Here is a 19,317-nt window from a genome sequence, read left to right as displayed (position 1 = left end):
AATGGCGGGGCATTGAGAGGAGAGATGAGAATGGAACAACCAAACTCCAACCGATGGACTTTGTTTAGGTGTAAATACAGAACGGGTGAACGAGATTATGAGATGCGGAAAACGCGGCTAAATGAGGGGGAGTGATCGAACAAACGAGATCAAGACGGGAGAAAGGGAAATGATTTATAAAACGATGCAAGCACTCCCTTCCCCCGGGGTGGGTTAGCGAGGAAGAGGGGGATTAAAGCGATGAATGTAATGGCAGGGTAAACGAAATACAGCAAACAGTGGCCAATGAGTGACCGCGAAAGCATACTAATCCACCGCGCTTTACTAAAGCATGCTAAGCCACCCGTTCATTCGTCCGAAATCCGCTTGTTTTCGCCTGAAAGTAGGCAACAGAAAACACACCGTATGTTACACTCCGTCTCATAATGATAGCCTCAGAAAGGGTTTTTAAATATGATTCTGCATTTTTCTACAGAAATCATCCAGTCCAACATGTGATAGTAGGCAGTGTTTCTTCTGTTACCATTCCGACCCTGAAATATGAGTTTTGATTTACTTTTTGGTAGTTTTGTCAGGATTTCCTTATACAGAAACCTGTGTGCATTATGAAAGACCTCATTTTTGGCTCCCCAGTTCACAATTTTAATCATATTTTAAAAATTCCAATTATATACGTATCCTACGATTAAAAAGAGAATCTTCTATGATACAAATTATTTTTGAGGCGCTTCATTTGAGCACGAGATCGAAAAAATAGGGTGAGGCTATCATTCCGAACCGGAGTGTACACGATCGATGTCGTTGATCGGTAGACAACGAACCCACGAAGCCATGCGCCGCTCTCTGCATGGCGCCCCCCGAAGAGAGAGAGCGACGCATATGGAGAGCATAAGCGGGGAGCATTGCACAGCTGACGCTGACGCCGCTGGTGGAGCTGGCGCGTCCCAAAAGTGCGTCGAGGGGCCTAGCGGTGTGTCTGTACGAGCACACACCACGCGGTACGAAGCAATAGTGGGAGTGTAGCGTGGCTCCAAAACGTGTAACCGAAGCCCCCCCCCGATCGGGGGGCCGGCGGCGCCTCACGCCGCGTTCGCTCACTCTCTGTCTCGCTTCCCCGTCGTTGTGTGACCGAAAGAGCAACAGCCTCAGCTGTTGGCCTTTCTCTTGCTCCCGCCAGTCAGTCAGCGCAGTCTCTCGATCTCTCTTTCTCTCCCCGGCCGGCGAAATGTAGGTCTGTACTATGTTGCCCTTCTCCTCCACCTTCTCCACCATCACCATCACCATCGTCTTCGCCCTCGTGAGGCTCCACGCTGCGGGGGGGTTTTGCGAGAAATAAACAGAAAAATTACCGTAAACAGCTTCACTCAAGCCGTGGCCACTAATCGGAACAGTCGTCGTCGTTCTCGTCGTCGTCGTCGTCTTCGTCGACAACTCCGTAACAGCGTCTGCAACAGACGCACAACAGCTGTTGTAGATCGAAGGCAGGTTCCGTTCGCAAGGTTCGCGCTTTCTTGTGACACTTTCCTCCGGGGCTCCGGGAAGAAATTTCGCTCATCATCCGCGTGGATTGTGTTTGTGGCGGTTTGCCGAACGCGCCAACGATTCGATTCGCACTGTTTCCTCGCCACACCGATTAGTGACGCCAAGCCACCCGTCCGCCAGGTACTTTTTCCTGTAAATTTAATTTGTTCTTTTGTTTGGCTGGCTGTTGGTTGTTGTGTGTTTTTTTTTTTTCTTTTGCCTTGCTTTGCATACCGGAACGAACACACCAATCGAGATTCTACGCGAATCGACAAATTGATTCGTCCGTTGCGTCCGTTAGCAACAAACGGGACCACCCCTCACTCACCGGGTCGGGCTGAGGATTTTCGCTGCTCGTTTCCTTCTGTTTTCGCACAAAAATCTGTCTGCTGCTTTCGATGAAGTGTGGTAGACAGCTACTCAGAATCGACGGTACTGCAAGTGATGCAAGTGTGTGCTGTGTGTACTTCGATTGCTAGCAACGACGCGATCGAAAACAGTGTGTAATGCTAGATAAGCGAGAGTGCGTGAATCCGATTTCCGCGTATATCCGTACACCGATATGACCACCGTTAACCGATCTGCGCGAGATTAAAAAGATAATCCAAGTTAGATAATCCAGTTAAAAAAAAAAGTGCAACAAGTGTGTCTCAGGCGCAGCATAGCAGCCCAGGATGCTCAATTGACAATCGGCTTACTTTCTTCTAACAACCTATCAGCCTTTCGATGTGTCCTTCCACCCAGTAGGCTACGCGTGTGCTATTTAGAAAACGAAGTGACCTCTTAAGTGCTCGTGTGCGTGTGTGTGTGCGTGTGCGTGCGCAATTCTCGACAGTGGTTTCTATCTCGAAGTGAATCTTCTTTTCTTTTACGTAAAAAAATCGATTCAACTCTGCTGCCGGAGGTGGCGGAGATAGAAAGGGGTGTGAAGGAGTAAGTGGCGTGTGTGTTGCGGCGGTGACGACGACGAAATTTGCTTACCCACTCCGCCCGGTTTTCGCTACTTTTTGTGGTCCGTGACGTGGAGAGCGAAGGTGCTAAGTGATCGATTAACGGGCTTCGGCCACAAAGTGTCACATCCTCTCACCGAACCTACGAGCGGTGGTGGTGGCAACGGTAGCGGCGACGTTCACATGTACACCATGGATTACCTACTTCGCTATCGCCGGGTGACGATCCCAAAAAGGTAAGAAAAGACGATTAACGGGTTCACGATTCCCGGTGACCCAGTTCTTTGGCCGGGTTCTAGAATGTTGCGAACGGATTCATCCGTTTCGATTGGAATGCTGATGCTTCCCTTTCAACTGCATTAAGATATTAAACATTACGGGGGTCTGATGAAAAAGGTTTTTATTGCAATTACCTTCCGCACAAACAACGCAATCGAATGATCGATCGATCGAACAACATTGTCAGCAACGCAAGGAGAAAAATGAACGCTCCGAAACATTGTCTGCGCTCTAATGCTGCTACTGCTGCTACCTCCATCGACACGCTTTCCGCTAATTGACGACGCGTCATCGTGGCTGCGAACATAATGTTTATGCTGTGGCCTACCTACGGACCACGGCCGGGGAAGATTACGGAAATACAAACCAGTAACACTTTCCTTCCCCTTCCCTTCTGTAGCGGCCAATCAGTCACCCCTTCGCGCGAACGTAACAAGGTGTTGAAGAGTAGTCCCTCAACCCCCTCCAGCTTCAACATCAGTAGAATGGACCCTTTGGCCTGGCCGGTCTGTTAATCATTGCTCCGGCCACTCCACACCTGGCTGCCATACTATGGCGTGGAAAGATGAAAGGTTTCGATTGCAATCTGCAGTCAAATACAGAAGGGGAAAACCCAAATGGGGGACGCCTAGCAGTTTCCAAGCGAAAGGGCGGCACGGCATTCCCGGTGGCTCGTTAGAAAATTCAACAATCACTTGACCCAAAACACGGCCCCCACCGTAACGGACCGATCGGTGACTGCAACTGCAGCCAACAGCCAACCAACAGCCAGATCAGGTCGCGCTTCGCCTTTCCCTTTTTTCTTCTTACGCTGCACTCGAAAACGAGTTCTCTCTCTCTCGGTGCATAGTGGGCCGCTAGGGCAACCAGAATCGCGATCAGCATCCAGCGAGATTTGGATCTGATCAGCGAGTCCACCGTTGGAGGTTTTTCCAGCAGCGATCACTCTCGCGCACGCCAGCTGTTGGCGATTTACTTACCGTAATCTGGAGCGCAAGTCAATGATCTGCTGCTGCTGCTGCTGCTGCTGCTGCTGCTTTGGCCACCGCCCGGTACATTAGCCTTATCGGTTGAGGTGCCAACAAGCAGCGCGTGGGGTCGATAGACCGGCCGCACAACCACCACTACCACCACTACGCAGTGCAGCGCCTGGCAACGCAGCGGCATACCATCACGCACAGCGCTGAACGCACAGCATGAAGCACGCCACAAATGGTGTAGCCGGGGCCCGCCATAGCATCAATTGAAAGATGCCACTCTGCCACCGACCACCAACCGCTGATACACCGGTCTCCCGGGCACCCGGGGAGTGCGCGATTCACGCAAAAAAAAAAAAAAACATGATCGCGATCGCCGCGTCGTGATGAGTCCAAGATGTGACGACCAGCGAGAGAAGACGAACGAAATTGCGAACGAAACTCACACTTTCTTCCGGGCCAAACGGTCCGCGGGCAGGCAGGCTAATGACCTACCCAGGGGCCCGTGGAACTCGGAATATTACTCAATCTCATCCAACCCCCCACCGGATGGACCTTCTGGCCACCAACCACCAAGCAGGCAGGGTTCATCCCAGCACGCCGATCGTTCCGGTTCCGGTTGAGAAATCTATTTTGGGGTGAGGTGCTCCGGCTGGCCACCTTCTTCTTTTTCTTCTTCTTCTTCTTCGTGGTGTGTTATGGTCCCGGTTTCAAAACCGCTTTTCCGATCCGGTTTCGATTTCGGGCTTTTCAATCAAACATCATCCACCGATCACCGAAGTTGAACCACGATTGGCCCTGGCCCTGGCAATCTGGTGATAACGAAAGCGTGAAGGGGGAGGGGGGGGGGTGGTGGCTTTGCGAATTCGATTTTTCCACCCTACTCCACGCGCGTTGCGTGGATGGAAAAGTAAAAGTATGAAAGTGGCCACAACGAACTGGCGGATTTCGCTGCTTCAGCGCATGGTGACCACGCATCTTGCGTTTGGGGAGAACGAAGATTAACGCACCTTCTCGTGTTGCTCGTGTGGATCGAGTTGAGCATCGACGGAGACTCTATTTTCCCCCGATAAAGAAATGTGATAACTTATGCATTAAATTAGACGCAAAATTTGAATTGTGATAGACAAACACAAAACTAAGACCAATAAATGGGTTCTGTAAATAACGTTTCGAAAGCAATTTTATCGATTTATTTAAAGGGGGATAAAATCTGCAAAATTTCGAGCCTCCTTCTGGTAGTTAGCCGGAACTTTTGACATGGAGAACGAAAACGTATTTGTGCACATGTTTTTTTTCAGTTATATCAGTGCTTTTTCCAGCAATTTCTTCTCCGTTTTCGTCACAAAATTGTTGCAATGTTGCAAATAGTACGATTCAGGTCTGGAGCCAAACGAGAACGACCGATCGTCAACCACAGCGGCACCTTCTTCCAATTGTTGTCATCCACGATTAGACAGACCTTACAACATTCTTCGAAGGTTTTTGTCGCTCCGGGGGTCAGCCATACGGAACCGAGCTATCTTTCGATGCTCTAATTGTTGTCCAATAGTGCTAAGATGCTGTACATGCCGAAGAAGAAGTGCTTTCATCGCGCAAATGTCAGAATGGAATAGCTTCACTATTTTCACCATCACGTTTAGCATTCAACTGAAGGAGAATTCAATTTTATTGTGCAAGTAAACCGATATACCAGGTGATCATGCATATGAAACCACCTTCCGTGTTATTATAGGCATATCAACACCGAATGGAACCATAGAACCGTTCTCAATATTTCTTTTTGTTCGTTCACTATTTGTTAATCAAAATCGGTGCGCAATAGTTCTAATTTCGCACTACAACCAATATTTTTTTATTGTGTACAAAATGGCAATTTCCGTCCTTAAAAACTACAAAATGCGGACATCGTTTATCCATCGTGCTTCCATTTTAAAAAATAGGCGACATAATCGTATCAAATGCTTATTGAAGCTTATGGTGAGCATGCTCTTCATAAAACACAGTGCAAAGTGTGGTTTTAAAAATTAAAAAATGGCGATTTCGATGTGACAAACGGGAATCGCGAGGGAACCACCAAACACGTTAGAAGACATGTCGAATTTTATGCCGTATTGGGCGAAACGGTTATTAGTGAGCTATACAAGCAACACTTAATCGATTTCGGACCTTAAAAGCCGCATAAATCGATCGGAATATCGTAATCGATAATACAGTCCGATGTTTATCGATGAAAATGCCTCGCTATGCCGCGAAAGACCGGCCATGAAGACCATACAAGACCTCGATTGCGAGCATTTATCGGTTGCGGCTAACTCAGACTCAGACTTGGCTCTATCGAATCAACATTCATTTGCATCGTTGGGACAGATACTGGGCCCAGCAGCGCTTCCATTTTTACAAAAGTTTGAAAAAATCGACTAGCGTTTTTTTCGAAACAAAAGATCGACTTTTGTTTTGCCGAGGTATCTGTAAATTTTCCTAAAAGATAGGAAAAATGTTTAGCTGTTGCCATTTTTTTGAAGCATAAGAGTTTCTCCATTTTCGCAGAATCGTTTATTCTGCGAAAAAACGTTTTTTTTTCTTGACAAAAATAAAAAGGCGGTTTCATATGGATACACCTGGTTATTTCCTTCCAATTGTAACTTACAGAACTACAATTATCTGTCTTAGATTTGATTTCGATCACGATCATTCAATCTTTGTATCTTTTTTAAAGCATATGTTACTTATCCGAATTTAGACAGCAAACCAACCAACGGGATCATCCGTTTTTAAGAGGATATTCTCACTTAAATCACCACAACCGGAAAAAGGATTGCGTGCGCACGCGTGTGTGTGCGTAAAGGTGTCAGGTTGGTTCGGTGCCAGATTTGGGATTTTGGCGCCCTCGCCGGAAATCCACAAATCAGACACACATAAAAAAAACACACCAAACCCGTAATTTACTCCCCATTCACACACACACACACGCACTGTTCTGTTGGTTCTGTTTGGTGTAAATTGACTTCCCGGTTGACTCAATCAACTGATATTCGGTTTGCGGGAATTTTCCAGGAACTCAAAGCCTCCCCCAAAAGCCTAGAACCAAAATCAATAATCCTCCTGGAGCGGGGTTCCACTCCTCCCACTGGATGAATTTGCAAATTGGGTTCTTTCAATATTTAACAGATTTTGCATCCTCCCTTTTTTGCGCGGGGAAGGTAGTGATCCTTTTGCTCACCGTCACGCTGCTGCTGATATCGAATTATCAGTGTGTGCGCCCGTGCGCGTGTGTGTGGGTAACCTATACACCAAGGGCATTACAACGTGGGCGGGGGGTATGGGGGTGCTACAGTCAGCAGCCGACATCTGTAACAAGCAAACAAACAAATCTATCCACGTCATTCAATCGCCAGCCTGCAACTTCGGAATGCACCAGAAGTCCACCTCCTCCATCCCCCTCCCCCTGCCAGGTATCGATAGGTTTCGAGTGACCGGATGCCACAAAATTTCCCCGGCAATTTCCCGCAGCAGATTTTCCTCCCCAACAACAACATCAACAACAGCAGGGAAGCAAAATAATGTACCAACGCCCGGTGCCGACCGGTGGTGCGCGCAATGCAAACAATAAATATGATAACAGACACACATACGTGTGTACGCGCACAAAAGTGCGATTTTTTGTTGTATGTGTTATTGTCGCTGCTCCGATTCAATCGGAATGCTTGGCACCGATCACTCCGCAACTCCCTGCTCCACTCTCTCCTAAGGCGTTAGGGGGGATGAAAATGATTTTAAATGGAAATGCTTTCGCTCACAGCATGACCTGCCCCACCCGCTGTTGCTGCTGCTGCTGCTGTTGCTGACACATTGAAGCGTGATTGATTTCCAGACAACACCATCACGACCGAGGACCGAGCCATGAATTGACAGGGCAGAATGGTGGCCACGACGGCACTCCACATGGCTCCAGAAATGAAGTAATCGAAAAGGGGCAACGCGAAGGGCCACGGACCCTCATCGACAGAGAGAGAGAGAGAGAGAGAGGCATTGCGTTTGAAATGAAATAAAGGCCCAGCACGACACTACACGTTCCAATATCGGCTATTAGAGAACCGTTCGTCCCGAGCCGTTGAACGAAGCGGGGCAGCGAGGAAAGGGAGGCTGACCGGTCCGGTTCGGTCCTGGTCTTAGCTGGTGGCAACAAACAACCTCTGGTCTAGGCTGGACAGCGCAAAGCACAAGCAACAGCGACGCGCCATTGACGGCCTTTCTCTTTCGGAATCGTTCGGTTCTTTCGGATTCGAGAAAGTGCACCACATTTTCCTCTATCCGTCTGTGCAATTTTCTCCCATTCTCCCAGAGGCGGGGATGATGAGGTGGGCAGGGGTGGAATGATGGTTGGCCCCGAAAGTGCGTTGCACTCTCGACACCCGGCGACCAGACCAGACCAGATGATCTGCAGCATCATTTCGGGATGGGGACGGCTCTCATTTGAATCCGAACGCTCCAAAAACGGCCACCACGTTGTGTTCCGGCATTCTTCGGGTCCCTTCGGATGCAATGTTGGGTCCGTCCGCCAAGTGATGGATGGACACTGGACCCCGGACTGGACTGCATATGCCACGTTTGGACGTTGTCGCCATTCGGATACGATACTGTGGGTGAAAGTAAAAGTCAAGGTGATGGTCGCGCGACCCGATCCGCGTTCCGAAAACCGCGAGAAGAAGCGCCGCTCCGAGAGAGGCTATCCGGCGTGATTTGGCCAACGATCTTGTATGACCTTAATCATTTTCGGCAAGATCCGGTTTCGTCGACGGGCGACAAATTCGGAACACACTCAACATTGACTTCCCAATTAGCGATTGGAAGACTCAAAAGACGCGAAAAGGTTGGTGATCGATTCTCCGATTCTAACCTTACCCCAAAATCGATCGTACCTGAAGAGAGATCTACTGTACGGGCTTTGGCTCGTGTGATTGGCACAGCATGGACCGCTTGTCTCGCCAAATGGCCAACCAAAGCAAAGGTCAACCTTTCGAAGGAGGTTGATTGGATTGGATTGGAGGCGCCGCCAATTTAGCGACTCGCGAGACTGTCACCCAGACACACACCAGAGGATCCGGGCGTCAGCCGTTCCAGGCGCTTCGCTTTGCGATCTCTTCTGGTTCGATATTCTCGACCGTCGGCGACGACGAACCCCCGCCGGAATGGAAGAATGGTGAGATTTCGAACCCACCCGCCGGGATTGAGAAGCGGGGGATGAGAGGAGATGACCATAAAAATATGTTAATAGCCGAAATGGCCCATAAATTTAATGCAATCCCAACTCCCGGTTCCGTGCCGTCCGTGTGGAGTCCGTGCCAGAACCAAAGTTTATTCGAACGAGGCGCAATGTGGCCAAAATCACCGGCGACCAACCGACCGTCGGACCGAGCGAACGGGGTTTCGGGTTTCCCTCGCGAGGCGATGGCATCGACCATTGGCACCGCCAACAATTGATGAGCGCTCATTATTAGGCCGGTGTCGGAACGAAAGCTCAGCAACGGAGGAAAACAGATTGCCCGGGGATAGTTTGCCCGGCAAAAAACCCTCCGATACGGTAAAGTTCAACAAGCGCCGCGATCATTAGCAGCCGATCGGAGCAAACAAGTTGAAAATGGCTTCCGTGGTTCCCTCTTTCCTTCGCTGAACACTGATTGAAGGCGAAGAGAAATGATTCTTTCTGGTTGGATACCGAAACCGGCTTCTAAAACGAACCGAGAATGTTCGTAAACGGAGAGATAGATAGAGGCAGAGCAAGCAGCTGTCGAACGTCATGACGTGACGAATCGGCCAACGATCTGCCTCGGAGTGGCGTAACGGAGGTAGCTAAGGTGGTGGTGCCCAGCAGCAGCAGCAGCAGCACCCAATACCAAGGCCACTGTCAGCCGTTGGCGTGCGTGCGTGCGTGTGTGAGCGAATGGTGCGAAAGGTAAAACCGAAAATTTTAAACGCCACCATTTTCGGTTCGGGAGAAGACTGATCGCCTGAACCCTCCAGAGACGGCGACGACTTTATGGCGAACGCTATTGATCGCTCCCCATTTGGGGGGGGGGTCCGTTAACACCACGGATGCTCATCATCCAACGGGCTGACCTTGGGCCTTGGATTACACAAGCAGCTCGAGAGAGAGACAGAGCGGTTCTTTCGAAAATGGCCTTTTATGGGGTACTACAACCATTCTGCCATTGCGATCGCAAGGCATCATCTAGTCTTAATCTAGCTCAAGAATTGAACACCGAAAGTGGCTCGAAAAAGGAGCTCTTCCGGTACCGCGTGTGGCGCGGTTATTATGTCGATCAACATTCATTTTCAATTAAATATCTCAAACCCTTAGAACCGAACCGAACCGTCGTTGGTCGCGCCATCTTCTGCCGTGTTTCGAGCGACCACCGGACACGCATCGCGCTGTCTCCGTGTGAGTCGGTCGGCAGTTGGTCGTGCGGAAAGCTGTCCGATGAATAATTAAACGCCAATCCCGGCCAGACGACGACGACGACGACGACGACGGGCTATCGTGGCCCCCGTGGCCAGTGGTTCGCTTATCCGGCCATCGTACATCCTAAGCCCCGTTCTGATGCTCCCGTTCTCTGATTTATGACCACCACCGAGGGGTGGAGAACAATCATAAAGAGTCGCCGGAAAACGGAAGCCTTTTTCTTCGATAATCTTCATCTCCTTGCAGCCTTGGTGCCCGGATTGATAATCCGGGAAATTGGGTTATGGAAAAAGTTGTTCCAAGGCCCACTTGGACCTTCGGACGGTTCTGGTTCTGGTTTTGGTCGAGAACGATAAGCTACTCGCTCGTCGGTTGGTGGAAAACTCATGGTAGGCGGCGGATTTTTTTTTCGGTTCCAAAGAAAAGTGTCCGGTTCTAAGATTTATAATTTATGCAACTGTGGTGACGCTGTGACGTTGTCGGTAGCTTCTAGTCGGCCTCAACATTCCACGCCGTTCACAATGAGCGGTCAAGCAGAACGCAGCAGCGCTCATCTTGAACGACTTCGCGGCGTAATCATTTCGTAAGCAGCAGCAAAAACCTCAAAAAAAACCCGTCAGCATCATTAGCCCGGTAGCCGGTGCTCAAGTTAAATGCAACGTCGCGTTCGTGAAGTTGTGATGGTGCCACGGACGGACCACGGTCTCGGTAGCCCCGGATGCAATGAACCGCAAAAGAAACCGTTTGCTTGTTCTACCCGGGCCCGTGGGAATCATCTTTTCTCTTCTTCTCGCCATGCTCTATCCATTTTTCATTTTTTCTGTGGGTCGAGAACGAGAAAATGAGGAAGGGGGAAAATAGGGACCACGAGGGAAAAAACGCGAGTCCAGCACGCGAGTGCCGATCGTAATCGGCGTGAATGAGCTCGTAAAATGCTGGATTTAGAACGAAGACCGGAAAGAGAGAGAGAGATCATCGGGATGACCAGAAGGGGAAGCATCTTGTTGAGTATCTGTTGTTTTCTGGATGTATCTATCGCTGCTGCTGCTGTGGCTGCTGCTGCTGCTGCCGGTGCAGAAGATTATGATGAGACGCGCTGCTAACGGAGTCATCTACCTTTCCATCGCTCGTTTCAGCCGGAATGAGCGGAAATCACGCGTTTTGGAAGTTGGTTCGCGTTGGCGGCCAGAAGAAGAATCAAAAAGTGTGCGGTAACGGTACGGTGCCGAGGCCATGCACTCAATCACGCGTGATCCAGATAATGTTTTTAAGACGTCGGTCCGTCAGACCGCTCGAACTGACCACCGAGTTTGAGATCTATTGTTCTATTCAAGACAATGCTCCACAGCTAAGCAAATGGGCGCATCAGGATCACGTGCTTGGTTCTGTTTCGCTTTCAGAGCGATGATGCTTTAGTTTGATTTATTTGGTTTCTTTTTGACATTTTTAAGAACTAAATGTAAGAAATATGCTGTTGGAAAATATGGTACATGTAAAGTGAGCTGAGAGTAATATTATTTTAGATTTTGGTTTCAATTGGTGGAATATTAAATTATTGTTGATGGTCATACAAAGATACATTTATCGCTTTCCTTTAAGCATGCTAGAGATAAATCTATAAGAAAGTTAAATGTAAAATGAGGCCAATTTAATGTAAAAATGGGTACAAAGTGTAATATCATTAGGCATCATCATTTGATAAGAGAAAACATCTTTATACTATTTCAACATTAAGAATGTATTTGAAGATTTTAAGTCCATGCCATTTCTTCCGCGGGGAGTTAGTTGATTGATTTATATACAATTCTTGAGGATTTGCTTTTACTTCTAATATCAACTATATTCTAATATCTAATATACTGTGGTAAAGCAAGGCCAATATGCCTAAAACATATTTAGAAACAAGAAACAAAAGAAACTTCTGTCCTGTATATTAAAGCCATACACCTATAATCTAATTACTTGTTAGATTTCGTTCATTTACTGTTTGATAATGCACGAAATACAGCATTCGAGTAATACAGTTTGAGGAAAATCATCATTGGCACTTCATTACGCTTCAGATTATAATGATTGAAGCTCTTTAAAATTATTGAAGCTCTGTAAAAAAAAGATACTTCTCTTAATTTCCGACACATATTAAAATAAAATCATTAATGACGCCAACCATCATTTTAGTAGTAAAATATAAAAAAGACGAACACCGTCACAAATCTTTAGTTCAGGTCAAAGCATAAACGAGCCCAGATTCAAATAAACACCTGAGATGAACCTACCCGGGGCCCGAAACCAGAGGGGGCAGCTTAAAATCTCTTCCTTCCACCATCTCGGCTAATAACCAGCAGCATAACGGACCATCAAAACCACGGTGAACGTTATAAATGTTTCGCCTCACCACCACCACCACCACCACCACCACCAGTACGGGCGTTATCAGCCTCCGGTGGTCGCCCGTTGCGACAGGTACATTAAACGCCCATTAACCTGCATGTCGTCTGCATATATGCGCCCGTCCGCGGTGTGGCCCGGTGGTGCAGTGTCACCAGCATAACGATCGTCACACGATCATTACATTACCCCCTCTCTCCCCAGCAACCACACCACCCATCCCTCGACCTCACCCAGGATGATATGATTACATGCGTTTGGCAAGTGTCGCGGACATGGTACAGAGCGTGGTCCGTGGTCCCGGTATGCCTTTTTTATGCTCCATACTACACCTTTTACTTTTTTATTTCCCATCCCGGTAGCGGTCAACTAACAGGAACCAAACAGGTATAGTGTCCGGGAGTGGTTCCGTGATCCATTGACATCCAAGGGGAAGGGGCGCACTTGCTCCATGCTCCATGCTTTGGGTGTGCCAGCTGGCCACTCCTTTGCCCAACCCAACGACCCCGATATTCCGATGCACCTGGAACTCCGGATTGCTGTGGATTCCGGAATGTCGATCTCTGTCTCTCTCTAGCGACTATTGCGGCTAGATTTCAATTCCCGGGTGCGTCTGGTACCTCTTCCCCCCCCACGGGAATGGCGTGCAGTGAGTGCACAGCTCGACCACTTTGCTGCTGCCGCTGCTGCTCCGAATGCCTTTCTCCAATTTCAATTTGTCACAACCAAGCACAAGCTGCTGTCCCGTAGTTCTTCTTGGGGCTCTTTGTGACTGCACCGTTTTGGGGGGCGAGGTTAGAAAGTCGAAGATAATGTTGGTGTTGCTGTTGTTCGTGCGCCTATGCTATGCTATGCCACGCTCTACTGCTGCTGCTCCTGCTGTTGCTGCAGTTCCGATTTCCGATGGTCGTTCCTAGATTCTGCCAGCATCTGCCTCATCTCTCCGCTGTATTAGCATAATGTTTGCATTGTTGTTTGTGCAGCGACGAAGACAGAGACAGAGACGGAGAGAGAGATAAAATTAACATGCCCATTGTCATGTCGCGCGCGGCTTATCTTGGACCCAGACATCTCGCCGGATCGGAGGGCCAATGACGCCCGTCTTGGGCGAAAGTCCTCTCTCTCTCTCGGCTCTCTCCGTTTTGTCACTGTTTTGTCGTTGCCGGTTTTTGGCGCTTTTGCATAAAGCGCTGAATGGTTAACGTTTCGATTCTTAACTTTATACTTCCAAACGCTCGAAACGCTGCAATTAGGGCCCACAACAGTACGAGTTGTGAGACAGTGTATTGTTCGATTCTCCACCACGCAAAGCTCCCAACGGACAAGGCAAGCCCGTTGGGCGTTACCGGGCGTTGCGGTGATTGTGGCAGCGCGAGGAGCGTGGAGTGTCCAGCGCAGCAGCGCCACGCGATCGTTAAGGTTGAGACCTGACCTAGTTTGGTTAGCCATTTTGCACGCACACACACACACACTTTGAGTACACATTGAGTTCGACTCGCCTTGGCACTAGCTACAAGAAACCGGCCACCCGTGGAGCACCCAATATCGAAAGAGTTCGGTAATGGTGTGCCGGGAGCACACGCCACACAGCTACCCATTCATTGTACGCACTCCAAAGCGACGCACCGTGTCCGAGGGTGGAGTACGTTGAGAGAGATACCAGGTTGAAAACAACTAAACTCTTAACTGAAAACCTTGACGCTATTACTACTACTGCTGCTGCTGCTACTGAATGGGTTCGGAATCATAAATCAGTTCACCAACAGCTACCAGCCAAAGAGTCGAGACAAAGTGCAGGCGAAAGCATCGCGCGCATTCGAAACCCCCCGGCAAGCATAGCTCCGCGAGCATAAACTATGATATTTATCACCGCACCCAGCGAGCGAGACCCGGCAACAAGAACGCCGAACAGGCACAACAGCATAGACGTCGACATCGAAACCGATTTTTGGTTGATTAACCTTGTACTTTATGCTCGGTCTGAAGTGAAGCATAAAATGTAGTCCACGCCCGAGCGCCACTTTACGACACCCGGAAGGGGTTCTCGAGCCGCAAGCCGTCAAGCAGAACAACAAACTCCGTCCGATAGTCCGATAGCCAGCCAGCCAGCCAGCCGCTGGTGCTCTTTCGCTCGATAGAAAGTTGATCCAGATTTCCGGGCAAGAGGGTGGCCAGCGGCGAGGGTGGTTTATGAGAAACGTGCCCGTTTGCTGCTGCTGCTGCTGCTGCAACCGCCGTCCCTTCTGGTTCGGCTGATCTGATAACGCAAATCAGCGGGCGACGATCGACAAATAAAAATTAAGATGCCGTCCAAGTGCCTTTTAATGGCCGGTTGGTGCCGGGTCCATCCTCTACAATCGCTGCTCCTAATCTTAACACCATTAATCACGCTGCTTACATCGGTGCACCATCGTGCTGAGCCGTAGGTGTTGAAGGTCGCGCTGCGACTTGCGACCAACAGCCCAAAAGGCCCGGTTTCGGACAATGCCGGCTCGTTGGTCGGTTTTGTGAATGTTAAAACCATTTCACTTTCAGTTTGCGAACCAACCAAAAGCCCGCGAGAACCGTCGTCGTCGTCGTCGTCGTCGTCGCTTTACAAATCAAATAGAAACGTACGTTCAGGGAATGGCACGCGACGCGGCAGCACTATTCAAATTTCAACCGTTTCTCGGCTAGTCTCGGCGCGTTCGGCGCGCAAATGTGCCACAATTCTTCGCACAGGCTTCTTCCCTTACACTAAGCTTCTTCCTCTTCGTTAGGGATTGTACATTGTAATCAAACAAATCAACCGAAAAAACGAGCCACGAGCTAGCTCCTGCTGACCACCTTTCTTATTTCATTCGCGATTATTGCGGAAAGTAAAAGGGATTCCCGTTTTTTTTGGTTTTGCATAAAAATGTTTGTCACAATCCATTTACAAGATTAACGACGTTCGCTCGCTCGAAAACGTGGATGCTACACATCGAGGCACTTGTCGCTAATGATAGCTCGCCGCAAACTCAGCACCAAAGAAAAAAAAAAATGGAACGCAACAAAAAGCTCCAATCCACAAAGTATCTCTGCTTTCGATTTCGATGATGGTGATGATGATGGCCGAGATGATGTCGTCTGCCAGTGCCAGCGCTCAACAACGACACCGCCAGACAAATGGCGGGTTGGCGCGCTGTTGTGGGCTATTTTGTAATGGCTACCGCGAGTAATGATTGTGTGTTACGTAGCAGCAGCAGCATCACTATGATAATGAGAGCACTACGAAGGCAGTAGCGGTGAGCCTCGCGCACTCGCACCTGCAACTGTTTATCGACTCACTAGAGGAGCAGCAGCAGCAGCAGCAGCACCAATGGAAAGGCAACATGAGCTGCATCATAGGCTTAAGCTGTGTTTTTACTTTTTTCGGGGCACGATTACCCCGTACGAATTGGTCCGAGATCTTCTTGCTCATCGAGAGTAGAGCTGGTCCAGGTGAAAGGTGGTGGTGATTGGATTGAAAGACCTCTGGCTGGTTGGTTGGTTAGTTGGTTGGTTGGTTGTGTCGTTTTCCTTTCTAAAACTGTTTGCATTAGTTATTATGGGCCAACAACAAAAAAAAGAAGCAAAACGGAAGAAGCAAAACCACCAAACGGCAGCTGATCCCGAAAAACATCATCATCTTTTGTACCGAGCTCCGAGCAGCGATTTCACACTCAAGACTGCTCCGACTGCTGCTGCACAACCCCGTGCTCTCCAGCGATCCAGACCTGACGCGAACTTTCGACGTTGAGCAGCATTACAGACCTTTGACGGAACGAAACTGAACACTCGGACACTGCAAATAAGTCCTTTCTAATCACATTAAACACACTCGCGCACACACACACACCCGAACGTCATCGTCATCTTCGTCCCAAGTGCGGAGTTCGTTAAATTTCACTCTCAATTATAGGATTGTTTTGCGTCGTCCGCCATCGGTCGCATCGGCAAGTAAAAGCTTTGTGTTGACTATCGGAGTGCTGGAGTGTGCGTGCGATTCGAAAGAGAAGTAGCTCCATATGTCGGACGCACTGTCAACCGACCGACGACGAGGAAACTCTTAATGATAATCACGCGTAGAGCCCTTCTACGTTGTGCCAGCAGGTGATCAAAGGTCTAGCTCCCCATCTTCACTACCATTTGACACTTCTTCACAAATGATCTTGTCCTTATCCTTTCCCCCCTGAAACGGCAGCAGTAACTGCCTTTTGTTGCCGCCTAACAGTCTATTAATTGACTAACGACGCTTTTGTGGTTGTGAACGTATCTTCAAACTGTATCGACATCACACCGGGATCACAGCCGGAGAATGTGCCCGGTTCCGGCTTCGAGTGCAGCAGCAGCAACGGATTTTCGAAAGGAGAAGAGGTCATCAGTTGGAAAATGAGATTACGCCTCGGCTAATACCCGGCGAGTGGTGGTTTCCTCATCATTGGTTTAATCATGTTACATAAACCATCGGGGAGGACCATCGTACCGTCGTAGGGCTAGTGGAAGTGGAAAACTCATTTGACACCGAACCCAAGACCCGAACCTGCGCACTGGATGCGTATATGACACGTCGGACGTTGCAACGGTCTTTCTCTTCCGCGTTTCCGCATTTCTTGCGCACCGGTCATGGGTCCTGTTGATGCCACAGAATACCTGTTTGCTGTTGCAGCTGATGAACACTGATGAGATGCAATCGGTTGGTGATAGTTGGTATTATTAAGCTTGAGCAGGTTTCGTTGCTTTGTTTCTTGCTGGATAGATAATACACTGTGATCCAATGTGCAGCTAAGAGCTTTGGAGAACCGAAGCAGCATCAGCAGCATCAGTAACTCTGAGTTATTCAACCCTATAATCCTCTCTTTCCTTTTGAGGGATTAAACCCCCTTATAGCATTGATTTTGGAAAATAGAATCATTCCACAATTCTGCTTCTCATGCAGTGCTTCATCGAAGAAGCCTTTGCTACGGCAGGAACTATTCATTCAAAGCTGCTGTTCATGTACACCAGTAAAGGTATTAGGCACAAGATCATGATTTCAATCATCTTCTGCCAAGCGTGCCTTGAATAGATAATCCTGTAATCAAGAGTTCCATCATCTTCTCACATTCGAACGCATCGCCGAGTAGCTGATTAGACCGGACTCGCTTATCAGTTTGATGAAGTAACTTAAAAATAAATAACGAAACGTCCCAGGATTGACTGTTACTCGATGATCGAGATGTCTGGCACGCTGTATCCCGACCCGTTCATCATTTCGCGCGCTGCTGTCGTTCACTGATTCCACGGAGCATCTCTCTATTTCTCGCGTTTTCTCTCTCTTTCTCTCAAGCAATAAACATTAATATTCCAAGCACCCCGTACCTCCGGCTTTTGGATTTTTTATCTTCAGCTAATCACTGTTTAGCGCAAGTTATGGTGGTCATCTTTCAAACCCGTCCGGAATGCTTTGCACCGGCGGAAGGAAACGTAAGGGACTGGGCAAAGAGCCGGCGCAAAGCACTTCCTATCCTCGTGGTGTACGGCGGAGAGAACAGTGAACACACGATAAAACCATCGAAATTAATTATGATTTTCAACGGTTTCGCCGGCCATTTGAGTTTGTTAAATCAATTGGAATCGTGATCGATCGATGGAAAATGCGGACCAACAATGCAAAAATTAAACTAAGGACAACCGTTGGCAGGAACAGGTCCGCCCTCGGCACCAGGAGAAGCTCCGGCAATCGTCTCGGGTCCCCCCGGGGCGGCTAAATTAATATTCCAAATCGATCGCGCGGAACTCGTCGGAACTAATTCTCTCCTCTCTCCTTTTCAACCCCGCGCGCCGCACAAATTCACTTCACGCCGTTGCCGCTCAGCGCCCCAGATGAGTGTTGGATGATTTTTGATTAATTTTATGCCACGAAAACGCCATTCGCCACCGCTGGAGCCTCCCGATCCCCGGTCTTTATTGTTATTATTATTGCTATTATTAGTGTTTGCAGTAAAATGTCGAGAGCTTTTCTGGGACCGCCTCTTGCCTTTCCGTTTCAGTCGTCCGGTCCGTCATATTAAAGTTCAATTTTTGAATACAATGGCACCGGAAAAAACAGGGAAAGGGAGGAACGGGCAGGACATGCAGCTCGTAAAAGCAACCCCCCGGTACGGCATAATGTCCACCTTCGCTGTGTGTGTGTGTGAAGGTGGTCAACATTGAAGATGGAAATCAGTGCAGCCGCCGTACGCCGTCTAGCCAATTCAACCAAGTTCCCGTAAGGGTCGCGAGGTTTTAGCTTGGGTTATGGCGAAAAGCAAATGCACCAAATCGATAAATGATACCTTTCCGGTACGCCCAATTCCGGTCGCTCTGCCTCGAGCCCTCGAAAGTAAACTGTTGTCGAACGAAAAGAGAATCTCTGGTTTGGGAATTTCCTATTCAAAGTACCTAAAACCGACGAAGACGAAAGGAAAACAAAGAAAAACGTTGTAGTAGGAGGCAGAAAAGTGAAGGCGGAAACCCCAAAAATAAAAACAAACGAAATCCATCCAGATCCTCACCGATAACCCCGAAAGCAAAACAAACTTTCAACAACACGACAACAAACGGGTGATGACTGGGAGGAACGGTTTGTACGCTTTAACTTTTCTTTTCATTTTCGATGCGCCACACGCAGTCTATTTAATCTAGCTCTTTCGGGGGCTGCTTGGTATACGCCCAGGCGGCACCGATAATCAGAGCGCACATAATTAATTCACTTAGC

General features: G+C 48.7%; 1 protein-coding gene across 1 annotated transcript in view; it reads left to right on the top strand.

Annotated features, from left to right (window-relative positions):
* Positions 1 to 2,393: 2,393 nt before the first annotated feature.
* Positions 2,394 to 19,317, top strand: part of LOC125956571 (heparan sulfate 2-O-sulfotransferase pipe) — a 111,128-nt gene continuing 94,204 nt past the window's right edge. The window contains exon 1 of the mRNA XM_049688596.1: positions 2,394 to 2,707. Within this exon, the coding sequence (XP_049544553.1) occupies positions 2,655 to 2,707 (53 nt within the window). The 5' untranslated portion in view covers positions 2,394 to 2,654. The remainder of the gene's footprint in view (positions 2,708 to 19,317) is intronic.

The sequence above is a fragment of the Anopheles darlingi genome, chromosome 3 (assembly GCF_943734745.1).
Source record: "Anopheles darlingi chromosome 3, idAnoDarlMG_H_01, whole genome shotgun sequence".
NCBI classification, from domain to species: domain Eukaryota; kingdom Metazoa; phylum Arthropoda; class Insecta; order Diptera; family Culicidae; genus Anopheles; species Anopheles darlingi.
Note: the sequence above shows the minus strand (reverse complement) of the source record. Positions and strands in the feature narration are given on the sequence as shown.